This window comes from Condylura cristata, unplaced genomic scaffold, assembly GCF_000260355.1.
Source record: "Condylura cristata isolate star-nosed mole 26May11 unplaced genomic scaffold, ConCri1.0 scaffold00023, whole genome shotgun sequence".
Lineage (NCBI taxonomy): Eukaryota > Metazoa > Chordata > Mammalia > Eulipotyphla > Talpidae > Condylura > Condylura cristata.
In genome coordinates this window covers 1,582,631-1,596,030 of record NW_004567124.1, presented here as the reverse complement: position 1 = coordinate 1,596,030, position 13,400 = coordinate 1,582,631, and the positions used below count along the sequence as shown (strand labels likewise).

Genomic DNA, 13,400 nt, shown 5'->3' with positions numbered 1-13,400 from the left:
CGTGGGGATTGCAATTGAGATGAAAAAAAAATGTGCAAAATGATGTAAAAATAAACTTTTTAATAAAAAAAAAAGTTCAAAAAAAAATATATAGTTTACTTCATTTTCATCTCAACTTTTCTACATTTCTATTTTGTTTATATTTCAATTTAAATGCATTTTAAATATATTTTTAAATTTCAATATAAACAAAATGTTTATTACAAAATTACAGGCATAAATTAAAGAGGATTACATAGAAAATTATGTCTTACTGAGGGTACCCATGCTTAAGAAGTTTAGGGCACAATGATACATAAAACAAAGAACTATAAAATAATATCATAAAGTGACAGTTTTTAGGTAAGGTTCATGCATGGACTTAAGACACACATGAACTCTTGCAATTATGCACTATTAACAGACAAAATGTTCTGCAGGAAGAAAAAGTCTCAAAGAATTCATAAAGAACCCCCAAAAAATTCAAAACCAATCTTTTAGAAAAATTAATTTCATAAGCAATGCTTAAAATAAAGGAAGTACTGGATTAGGAAATCAGAACCATTTTTCAAAGGATCAAGGACGAGGAATCCTTAAAATACACAGTATTTACTATTTACTGAGAATATAAGGGTACAATAAATAAACTCACTGTCTTCGTGTCCTGGGAAGAAATCCCACCATTTCCATGGCGAGCTGTAAACGTTCAAAGTCATGCCTCAAATCTTCCCCTTCCACCATAAAGCAATCCTGCTAATTTTTACAAAAAAGGGGAAGGGTGAAATCAAGATTATTGATTAAAATAATATAGCCAATCAAAAATACACCCATTTTAGGTAAGTACACCTCGTTAAAAAATTAGAGTTGGTAGAATATTTAGAGATAGTCAAATTCATTAGACCTCTTACCTTACTACAGGTATGCAAACTAAATGCATACTTAGCAAAATACCAGGTGAGTTACTGCTTTCTCCCTTCCAGAACCACAAAGGTGATGAGGAACTTAAGATAAAGAACTAATAATACTTATGAAAAATGTTCTGATACCAAATTTAATTTTGAGTGGTTCTGGAGAGTTCTGGGGATCCAAAGTATTTGAGAGCTCAATTCCACAAACAAATGTTATTTATCCAAGAAATATTTAATAAATGACTACCCAAATACAAGGCCAATATACTAGATGAGGAACAGAAAAATAAATTCTAGACGAGGCAGTAATTTGAATGAGAAATGGAAATGAGTTAATATAAAAATACTTGATAATTTATATTAGATATAACAGTTACTAATGAAGTAAATAACATGGGGATCAACCAGAAAAAGAAAGATGCATGTGTGCATATGTGCAAATAATATAAATCTTCTAGTCTGTAAAAAGAGTTGTGGTATTAAAAAAATACTTTATTTAATATGGGTGATACTTTAGAATAACCTTGTATTTCAGATCCCTAAAACCAAACATTAAAACTATATAAGCTAAGAATTTAGAGCAATACATGAATCTTTAAATCTCCTCACTATACATCCTGACAGTTTCTTATGCTTTTAATTTCAAAAACCTTTTTACAAATTTTATTTTTTAAACTACCTTCCTAAAATTTTGTAGCAATAAACATAGGAAGTCACTACAGCTCTCCAGCATCAATCAAAGCGAACAACACAGTGAGTAACTACTGAAGTAAATACATAATCACTGAATTACAAAGTACCAAATTGAATGAAACATTCCTTTTGAAGAACTAAAGCAAGTACTTACATATCTTATAATTATATTTTACCAAGTATTTATCCTATACAAATTGTGCTTTAGGCACTATAAGAATATACCTAGATATAAGTTGCAAAATCACATGCTAAGTTTTAGAATGCTGTTAAAAGACAGTCCTATTCTCTGTAAGGAAAAGTTTAAGTTTTAAATTTACTTCAAAAAAATTCTTTCTGAAAACCCATATACATTGAATTTTCAGTCTATAAAAATTTTGGTAAGCATTTTTAAGGCACATTTCTACAGATAAGTCAATATCCTACTCACTAAAAATTTTCCTTTAATTAAAAAAAGACTATGTTTGGTAGAAGAACTGGGGTGCAGGCTAGAGGTGTTAGGGGTGGGGTACAGCGGGACAGGCTGGTGAGAGGATTCACTAGACAGATTTGGAAATAGAAAAGGACGGCCAACTGAAATATACTTGGAGCAGCAAGAGAAGCAGGAGAAACAGGAGAAGTCTGTTGCATCATGTGGGTCAGCTCCCTGGCTGAAGTGAAACTTTAGGCCATTACAGTGGGCCTTCTTGGTAGCACTGAGACTTAACCCCAAGCAAAGGCCCCTAAAAATATTCTTAACCTTTAGTCAAACTTTCTAAAAAGGTTCTGCTTCATTTCTTCCGCCCCTCTCCCCACCAAAACTACACACAAACATTTTTGCTGTGAAAAAAACATGGAGATATTTACTGCTGCCTTATTTACAATTGGAAAGACATGGAATCAACCCAAGTGCCCAAAAGTAGATGACTGGGTTAAAAAGATGTGGTACATATACACAATGAAAGATTACTCAGGGACCCAAAAAAATAAATAAATAAACATTTGCCTTTTTTTTTTCTTTTTAAAGATTTATTTTATTTATTCACGCAGAACTGGGGTACAGGCCAGAGATGCGGAGGGTGAGAGGATTCACCAGGGACAGAGTGGGGAGCAAAACAGGCAGATCTGTGAAGTATACTGCTAAGGGGAGCAGAGGGCGGGTCAGGAGAGGTCTGCACCCCATATGGTCACCTCCGGGGCAGGTGGGGATGGAACTCATGTGGAAGTGGCTTAAACTTCCTTGTGCTGCGCCACCAGGGAGGGCCATAAACATATGCCTTTTACAGCAACATGGATGGCTTAATTAAGCTGGCTTAATGAAATAAGCCAGAAAGAAAAGGAAAAATACCAGATGTTTTCACTCATAGCAGGAGTATAAAGGACCAGGTAAGAAAATAATAATAAAAATGAACAACTGTATACATTTAACCAGAGTGGAGTGGGAAATGGTATCAAAAACAGTAGGGGGAGGGAAGTACACTGGACTATGGTGATGGCATGTGGGTGACCTGGTGATGGAAGCCCACAGGGATTACAACTGAGATGGAAAAAGGCACAAAATGATGTAAAAATAAACTATCATATTATTTAAAAAAAAAAAGATTTCTGTAAGGTAAAAAAACAATTTAAAAAATTTTTTTAAAATATATGGGGAAATATGCTTCCACTTGCAAAAACTCAATAATATAGCAATAATTTTCATAAGTGACTTACTTACATTTGCAACTAAAGTGAATGAAACAATGTGTGTATGTATAAAAAATGCTAAAAAAGAAAAAAGTAAACTGAAACAATAACTAATAAATACTTTTATATTTGTTGTTGTCTACAATCAAATGTTCTCCCGAAATACAAAGTGGTCTCAATGTACAGCAAAATAATTTTTGAAAACAGTGTAAGGAGTTCAGTGCCATCCCTAATGACAAAGGTGTTGGGAAGACTAAGGACAGAGTTGTCTATCAGCACTATCTTCATCTTAATTTAGACTCCCATTAAAGGAGACCTTGAGACTAACTAGCAGGGGAATAGGAAAGGAAAATAGGGAAGGCAATGTAGACCAAACAGTACAAAATTACTGTTAATTTAATTACAAAATTAAACTGCTACCACAGTCGGTAATGAAGTACACAATACTTTTTGGGCAACAGTATAAAGAGTGGAAAGAACTAGAGCATTTATATTTCATTACCCATCATTCACTGGCTAAGGACTTCTGTAGATAGAAGAGGGAGCTATTAATATCTAGGCATTTGTAGAAAGTCATGGAAGAGCACAAAGGCCTTCCAGAGTTCTGAGAAAAGACTTGATGGGGAAAAAATATCAGTACGAGTTGTTGGAAGTCAGTAACAGAACAATGAAATAGTAAGTTTCAAAGGCTAAAACAGGAATTATCAACTGTTACAATTCATTCTACTGAAAGAAGATAGTTAATTCCTCTATATATATTCAACTCAACACAACTCGTAACACGCCACTGCAAACTCCACAAACACACTAAAAAACTATCCTATCAGCCTATTTTTCCCTTTGTATGGGATGATGAAAATTTTTCTCATTTAGAATGCCTGTAAGCCTGGTGTGTAATAAACATTCACTGTGGATATGAAGAAGGGAAAGTAAAATGTAGAGTCAAAGTAGACATATTTTTCCAGTCTCTTTAATTTTTAAAGTTTAGAAAATCATACTTTTTGCAACTTACTAGTTGACAGTTCAGGACATAAATCAGAATAGGTGCTAGAGTTCATTTAAGAAAATAAAAAGGCTATAAAGAACACAGGTTTGATTGGAATCCCAGATACCCTATGAACTCCTTTAACCACCATTGGGGAAGTTCATAAAACTCTAAACCACTACTGCTCCTTGTATAAAGGAGCAGTATACTTTATACTAACCACAACCAGGGCTTTTATAATGATCAAATATTAAATGACTGTTAAAGGAATGAACACAATAGTGTCCTGAGATTATCGTTGATCATAACAATTCTCATTAGTACTATACCTGATAGTTGAACCCTAAAATTATTCAAAGCTTAGTTCAGAAAAATAAAAAAAAATCCTATTGAGACTAAGTCTTTATATTGAATTTATTCAGAACCAATATTAAGATAAAATTATTTGAATAGTTAAATACAGGGCACTTGAACACTTAAATACAGGGCATTTGCATTTACTAATTTTCTTCCACTTAACAGTGATTATAAAGGTTACCTGACATGTATAACCTCACTAATTCTTCAAAATACAAGGAGATACTTACGTGTGTGAGTATATATAATTATATGTACATTTGGGGGAGGGGAGCATGGAGGAGAGACCATACAGTTCTTATAGTTGAATAATTTGATTAAACAACAGTAATGGCCAAGCCACAATCAATCCAGGTCTCTGAAGCAACAAAAGTTGCTTAAGTTTATTTAAAAGGATAACCCGTCAGAAAACTTTATTCACTACACAATAGTTAAAAATAGGTCCCTTGCTAAAAGACATCGGTTGGAATCATTTATACAATTTCATTGAAAGTATTAAACATACCAAAAATGCCCTCTTCACAAAAAAAAAAAAAACTTAAAAGCTGTCTTTAACATTCCCACGTCCAATAACGTGAGTTACTTAAGTTCTTATTATAACTCAAAGGGAAATAAAATTTAGTTGCCCCAAATACACTATAATAGAAGCCTCTTAGAGGAAAGAAAAAAATTAACAGATTCTCAGAATGACTGCTTGATTCCTCAACTTGTAAGAAAAAAAAATTAATAAAAGTTTGAAAACAGGACAAAGATGAAAGTAATGTTAAGAAAGCAGAAAAGTAAGGCTACTAAGTTCTTCTAAAAGAAAAAGATGATGGTGATTTCAATGGTGACAATAATAGTGGAAACTTTTTATGTGTGCATTTTCCACATATTGAGCCCTATATCAAATTATATGTTTTGTCTAGCTTAATACTCAAAAAAGTTAAAGATAAAAACTATTATTATCCACCTTGAAGGATGATGGAAACCAAAGAACAAAGTGACCTATAGAGACTCAAAACTAATGAGTCTGTTTTCAAATCAGGTCTACTTCAGAGTTCAAATTCTGAAGTATCACTTAAGATTGTGCATAAATAGGCCTCTCTAATAGTGCAGGAGTTAAAGTCTCAGGGCTATCAAACCATCACCAGCCTCTTCAGCATGAGTTCAATCCTGGCCAGGGAATTAATCCACATGCAGCGCAGCATAGCTCTTCTATCTTACCCACTGCCCCTTTCAACAGTGAATTTCAGTGGATTCACCTGTTCTGCTCCCCACTCTCTCTAGTGAATCCTCACACCCCCTGTACTTCTGGCCTACAAACCAGTTCTTGTTTGCATAAATAAATAAAATAAATCTTAAAAACAGACTGTCCATAAATAATAGCAAATCAGTTCATAAGTTCACTACAAGCTCTGTACAGCAATCAAGTCATGTTTAGCCATAGGAGTTTACCAGTCTCCTCCCTACTTCCTAGTAAGTCATGGTGTACGTGCAGGGTAAGTGAATGGTGGATGTTTCTCAACAGAGGCAGAACAGCATGAAATTTTCCTACTAATATTTATGACAATCTATACAGTTGATTGTATAAAATTTATTGTCCCAAATTTTAAGTCTTAAGCCTTGGTCTATTATGAATGGCAATGCAATTAAACCTTGTTTCAAAGAAAAGATTAATATCCAGAATTTCCCAACTGAAGCGGGCTAGGTTTTCTTTTTTAAGATTTATTTTTATTTATGCATATAAGAGCTGGGGTGTAGGTCTGAGGTGCAGGGGGGAGAGGATGTGGTGAGAGGATTCACCACAAACAGAGAGGGAGTAGATTGTACAAATTGACTGGAATACACTGCTGAGGGGAGCAGTGGGAGAGACAGGAGAGGTCTGCTGTACCATATAAATTAGGTCCCAGGCCTAGGATAGAACCAGTGCTGCAATGGCTGCAGATAGCTTCATAGTGCTGATACTAAACCCTCTGCACTACCAGGGAGGCCCTGAAATGGCCTAGTTTTGTTTTAACTAGTGGAGTTTGTAATCACCTGCAGTGAGAATTAAAGCAACAGTTATTTCTAAAAAAGTTAATTAAGACATGTTATATTTCTGAGAGGAATACTGAATAAATTAGTTCATTAACTGATTGAGTATATGTTCATTAAACTTTTGTGAGTATTAAACTCTGAACAGGTATAGAAGTGTATATGTTTTTGATTTGTACATCTAATTTTTTGTTTTTATGATTACAAACACGTCCTTATAAATTAAGCAAAATTTATCTATTCATTTTGAATCATACCATATACACCATTAAATAACACAGTATGAAACATATGTAATTAAACATAATCTTATTTATAGGAATTTCAGTTCTTGACCTTTTGGAAAATTACATAAAGGCTGTAGCCATTCTTGATATTAGAAAAATCAAAGGAAAATGCGTATTCGTGCATTAAATGAAAAAAAAAAAACTGTTAAAGGACCCATTAGCAGAAAAGATGTGACTATTAAAAATAATAAATAGTGGGCTTTCTATGGTAGTGCAATTTTAAGGCACAGCACTATGAAGCTATTACTGCAGCACGAGTTTGATCTGCAGCTAGGGAGATGACCCACATGGCTTGGCAGACCTCTCTTGACCCACCTGCTGTTCCCCTCAACAGTATATTTCAGTAGATCTGCCTGTTCTGCTCCCCATTCTCTGGTGAATCCTCTCACCACTTCCCCCTCAACACCCACACCTCTGGCCTGTACCTCAATTCTGTATGCATAAGTAAATAAAATCTTTAAATAAAAATAAAAATAATAAATAGTATTTGTGTGAGTAATGAAACTACTAGATAATAATTGAAAACAATCCTATAGTTCATAAGGATTCACACATCTGAAAAATCAAGAATGTGATCACTTTATTGTTGTCAAAATAAATATTAAATATGGACTAAATATTAGCAAGGTGAGGGTCCTTTAATAAGGAACACAGACTAATATTTAGGTACTTGTACTGACCGGCTCAGAGTCATAGCAATAATCATCCCAGCTCTGTCTGAGGGGTTTCTTTGTTATCTGAAATTGAAGGAGATTAGTTATGTAGAAGTAGTAGTTATTATAGTTCTCTAGTTATTATTATAGTTCTCTAATTATATCTCAGATGTAGTGTTAAGCTAGCACTACTACTATTCAAAGAAAGTTATTTGGTGTAGCAGCATATAAAATAAATAAATTTTCAGATTCAAGGAGAGTCTGACAATCCTGGTGGTCTACTGGTTAAAAATCTGCTGCACTCTCAAAATTATTATATGCAACCCACACTTGGTATTGTCCAGTGATCTGAGATTTATATTACCTGCTAAATCCCATAGTTTATATAAATTCTATGAATACTGAGAGCTTATAAAAATTACAAAAAGATCTGGAAGAGTAGTAATAAACTCTGAATTTCTCTAAAATTAACAAACTATCACCAAATTTCTTGGGAAATTACTACTTTTTAAAAAGGAAAACATTTAATCACCCAATATAATACAAATAGTTTAAAGGGTAGAAAGCTAGTTCATAAACTAGTTCAATAGTTTTTCTTTATTGTCATACAATTATTAATCTTAACCTAATATTATTAAGTAAACTGAACAAATTTAATTTAATCTTAAATTTAAGATTTTATATAATTTTAATGCTATACAAATCTATCATGAAGTGATATTTTAAGTAATTCTGAAATTCTTGATATTTTATAAAAAGTCTTAGTAGTTAGTGTCAATATGTAATTTAAAATAAAGTCATATCAGATAGTATGCTCTCTATTATGGGAAAAACCTAAGATGTTACTTTCATAACCTTGAATTACTTACAAAATCTTCCTGAGGATTTTTAAAATTATGATAAAGGAATTTCTTTCCAAAGATTATATCTTGAGGCAAGCAAAAAAACGGATAGATTATCTGTTACTTAAATAATCTATTGTCTTACTAATTCAATAACATTGGTTTTAGAATTTTTGTTAATATAAAGAATAATTAGAGATATCAATGTAATAAAAACTTGTCAGAAGTTGCCCTTTTTATATAAAGTTTTAAGGAAAGATACAAATTCTCTAAATTCCTTGAATAAATTAATTTCAGGCTGGATGTTTAATAGATTTATTAAATCATAAAAGTAATTATAATTTAAGTCAGTGTGATAATATCAAGCAAAGAGGTACATAAAACTTCAAAGTATGCATTTAAACAAGTCCTTTAAGAAGTACAAACATTAATCATTGTAACATTCAACAAAGTAGTGTCTGTAAAATACAAACCAATTTGGAAAAAGTAAATTTTATTAAGGTGTAAATACCCAATATATAACCTATAAACAATCTATCATTCTTTTAGTCTTACATAAAGCAAAACTATCTTGTACAACTTAGAGAATACAATTAATTTTTAAATTTGAGGACTGCATCGCATAAATATTTAGATTATATGATTGAAAATGCTAGATAATATCCATTGCCAGGTTTGTTAAACAAAGTACTATAAAAAACTTCTGACTAGGTAAAATTGAATAATTTCCACATACTTTTCATGAATTCTCACCTGATTGAGATAATGATATTCTTCTGGCTGTTTAAGATGGAATGCTAACCTCTCTTCTTCACTTGCTCCTGCCAGGAGGTAATAAAAAACATGATAGTTCCTGTTGGAAACAAAGAAGTATGGTTTTATATTGAACAAGATTTATGGTAACTACTTAACAGGAAAAAATGAAACATTAATTAGTAAATTTTTCCACTTTACTTCATTTTAAAAACTATGATGGTAAATTCAATATTTAAGTACTCCTGAAAAGCAGAGTCAAAATTAGCTGCTGAATCAAAAAGAAGGGAGAAGACAATTTTAAGTGTTCTTCATAAAATCTATTAGAAAACTACCAAATTTGTATCAATCAACTTTTTCCTAAGACTGGATTTTATCCAAAAGCTTACAGGAACCTAGGATGTTTTTACACAAGAAAAACAGTCAAACCTCACTAAAAATAACCATCTTTATAGCCTTTAAACTTGCCATAATACCATTTCCTGCTCACCATCTCAAGAATATCCTTGAAAATCAGTAATTTTCAACAGTGGTAAACATGAATAGCATGGCACACTGCCCCACCCCCCTCACCACACCCCTCCAAGGCAGAATAGTATTAGAATTCATTCAGAATCTCACTCTCTGACAAATATCACTGTTTTAACTGTCTGATAGTTTTCCTGTAACAAGTAATGTTCCAAATTGTCTGCCATTTGACCTGATAGAGCAATAGCCCAGAATGAAAATCCTCCCCTGCCTCCCCACCCTGGGTTTTTGTGTAAAACAATTACAGACAAGTTTTTGAACTAATATGCTATCTAAAGCAGTGCCCCAATAAATGTTAGGACAACCAAGAGAATAATAAAAAAATTAAAACTTTTTAAAAGAAAAGCTGGGAAATAAAATCTCCACACAAACTTTGCAAAGTTCCAACATACTTGTAGAAATAATAGAAAGTCATGTTCATGTGAGGGACTACATCCATAAGGCAATCTGTTTAGCAAAAACAGAGATATTAAGTCTCACAAATGAATAAACTTAAAGGTCTGTACAAGCCAGAAGAGAAAGTTAAAAACAATTATAAAAGGCCTGACTATTACACAGAAAGACACATAGAGCCCAGTGGCACTAGGAAATTTACTGTTTCCAAGCATTTAAGGAAATCTCTTTAATCATTACTGACAGCTACCTAACCAAGCAGATACTTAGTGGCCATATGCTTGCAAACTTCATGAAGTTCAGAACAATTACAAAGCTGTGACTACAAGAACAAACACAAGAACAAAAACTTCCATCATAAACACTGGGAGGGGAAGAGTTTTATTTACAAAGCTGTCAGGTGATAATTCTAAATGTCCAATGGCTTTTTAAATGTCCAATTTTCAACAACAAAACTATGAAGCAGGCAGGCAAAGAAACAAGAAAGTAAAGGCCATGCAAAGAAGAAAAAATAACCAATAGTAATTACCCTTGAGGAGCCCAGGTATAGGATTATTACAAGGCAAGAGTGTTAATCAGCTGGTGTAAGTATGTTCAAAGAAGCGTTCTGTTTAAAGAGCTCAAGGAAAGTATTTGAAAAATGTCTCATAGGATGGATACTATCAATATATACACAGAACTTATAACTGAAGTTAAAAGGTATCTACAAGAGCTCAACAGCAGGCAAAAGAAGGAATGGTGAATCTAAAGACAAGTCAACTGAAATAGTCTGATGAACATAAAGAAAAAAGGAATAAAGATTATACCAGAGTACCACTAATTTGTGGAACACCATTAAACAAACACCAACACAAGCTTAACGTGGGATGCCAACATATGTACACTGGGAATCACCAAAGGAGCAGAAAGAATATTTGACAAATGATGACCCCAAAGCTCCAAAATATGCTGGAAGTATATTAATATGTACACCCAAGAAACTCTATGAACTTCAGGGGGGAAAATTTCAAAAAGCTCTCAAAGAGATGCATGAAAATAAAAACATAACAAATCAAATGGCAAATTTTCAAAGCAAGAGATCTCTAATCAAAGGATCCTAATACAAGATTAACAGCTGATATCTCATCAGGAACAAAGACAGATGAATAACACATTTACAGTACACAGAGAGAAAAGACTATCAGTCAAGAATATATATCCAACAAAACTATCCTTAAAAAACAAAAGGTATGGCCCTCCCTGGTGGTGCAGCGGGTTAAAGCACAGCACTGAGAAGCTAAGGCCACTTCCGCATGGGTTCGATTCCTGCCTGCCCCGGAGGTGACCACATGTCGTGGCAGACCTCTCCTGACCCGCCCGCTGCTCCCCTCAGCAGTATACTTCGTCGATCTGCCTGCTCTGCTCCCCACTCTGTCTCTGGTGAAGCCTCTCACCACCCCTGCACCTCTGGCCTGTACCCCAGTTCTGTATGCATAAATAAATAAATCTTAAAAAAAAAAAAGTAAATTAGGATATTCCCAGATAGACAAAAAAGAAGAAATTTGACATTAGTAGATGGACCTGGTAAGAAATGCTACAGGAAGTTTTTCTAGCTGAAATTGAAGATCTTAGACAAGACTAATTTAAACATGAAGAAATAAACAGCACCAGTAAAGGTAGCTATATGTACAGATATGTATAGCTAAATATAAAAGAAAATATAAATTTATTTTGTATTTGTAATATTTCTCTCCTAGTAGATTTTAAAGACAACTTCATAAATTACAAATTACAAATATATATTGATGAGCCTACTATTATAAAGATATCATTGCACGACAGTAGGTAGCAAAAAGGAAGGGGAAAAAGAACAGTACTACATAAAAGCAATTATTTGCATACTGTCAAAATTAAGTTATTAATCCTGGTCAGATTCTTAAAATGCAATAGCAATTATCAGGCAACCATTAAGAAAATAACTATATTTATACAGAAATGCCAATGGAATTAAAATAGTACATTAAGAAACATCTTTTTAATACAAAAAAGGCAGTAATATTAGAACACAGGAAGCAAAACATATACAAAACAAAAAAGGTATTAGTATTTATGAATCCAATCTTTGTAATTAATAAACTGTCAGAATGGAATTTTTTCCAATGAATCTAACGGCATACTGTCTGCTATAGGCTATAGGCAAAAGGAGAGAAAATACCAAGCCAATGTAACTAAAGAATGTGAAAGTCTATAATAATCTTCCATTTAAAGTGGGGATTTATAGGGTAATAAATCTACTGAAAATATCATCATAAACCAAAAGTTTATGGTTGCGAACTATGATTTGCTACCAGGATCAGGTTACAATTTTGTACCACTCTGAGTACAATGAGTATCATTTTCACACCATAATAAAGACAAAAAATCCTAAATTGAACTTAAGTCAGGGACTATTATACCATGTTATAAATAACGTATTCTAAGTCAAAAATCATTGCTAAGTACAAAAAATACTATAATGACAAAAAGTCAATCTATCAAGAAAATATGAAATTGTAAACATAAATGCAACTAATAAAGCTCTCAAATACATGAAGGAAAAACAGAATGTACTGGAGATATAGAAAATTCAACAACATGCTGTGATATTTCAATCCCTCATTTTCAATAATGAATAGAACTAGACAGAAGAGCAACAAGGAAAAAGACTTAAAAATTCTATATAATTCTATACAACAGGAGGACACACATTTTCTCAGTATCCATGGAATATTTTCCAGGAGACACAATGTTAGACTACCAGACAATTCTAAATTTAAGAGAAGGGAAATCACACAAAGTATGTTCACTGATCACCTTACAATGAAATTAGAAATCAGTAATAGGATTTTTCAAATTTCACAAATATGCTAAAATTCAACAAAATATTTCTAAGTAAACAATGAATAAAAGAATAAATCATACTGGAATTCAGCGAATACTTTGAGATGCTGGTTGTTTGTTGGGGACGGGGTGGAAGACCAAACTAAATGCAAAGAACAAAGAAAATAATAAAAAAGCGAATAGAAATAAAATGGGGAAAATGGTGGGGAAAAAAATAACAATAAAACCAAACTTGGGTCTTTAAAAGGATCGACAAAATTGACAAACTTTTTTTTTTAAAGACTTATTTATTTATGCATACAAGAGCTGGGGTGCGGGCCAGAGGTGCAGGGGGTAAGAGGATTCACCAGAGACAGAGTGGGGAGCAGAACAGGCAGATACTGAAATTACACTGCTGAGGGAGCAGCAGGTGGTTTAGGAGAGGTGTGCTGCGCCATGTGGGTCGCCTCCAGGGCGGGGGTCGAACTCCTACTGAAGCGGCC

General features: G+C 33.2%; 1 protein-coding gene across 2 annotated transcripts in view; it reads right to left on the bottom strand.

Annotated features, from left to right (window-relative positions):
* MYO9A (myosin IXA) overlaps window positions 1–13,400 on the bottom strand; it is a 196,558-nt gene that overhangs the window by 140,184 nt on the left and 42,974 nt on the right. The window contains exons 5-7 of one of the 2 annotated variants that reach the window (XM_004687622.2): window positions 9,139–9,238; window positions 7,571–7,627; window positions 632–729 (exon numbers count right to left, since the gene is read on the bottom strand). In XM_004687622.2, coding sequence (XP_004687679.1) covers window positions 632–729; window positions 7,571–7,627; window positions 9,139–9,238 — 255 coding nt within the window. Of the gene's footprint in view, window positions 1–631; window positions 733–7,570; window positions 7,628–9,138; window positions 9,239–13,400 lie in introns of both variants that reach the window. The other variant, XM_012728607.1, reaches the window with a different exon arrangement.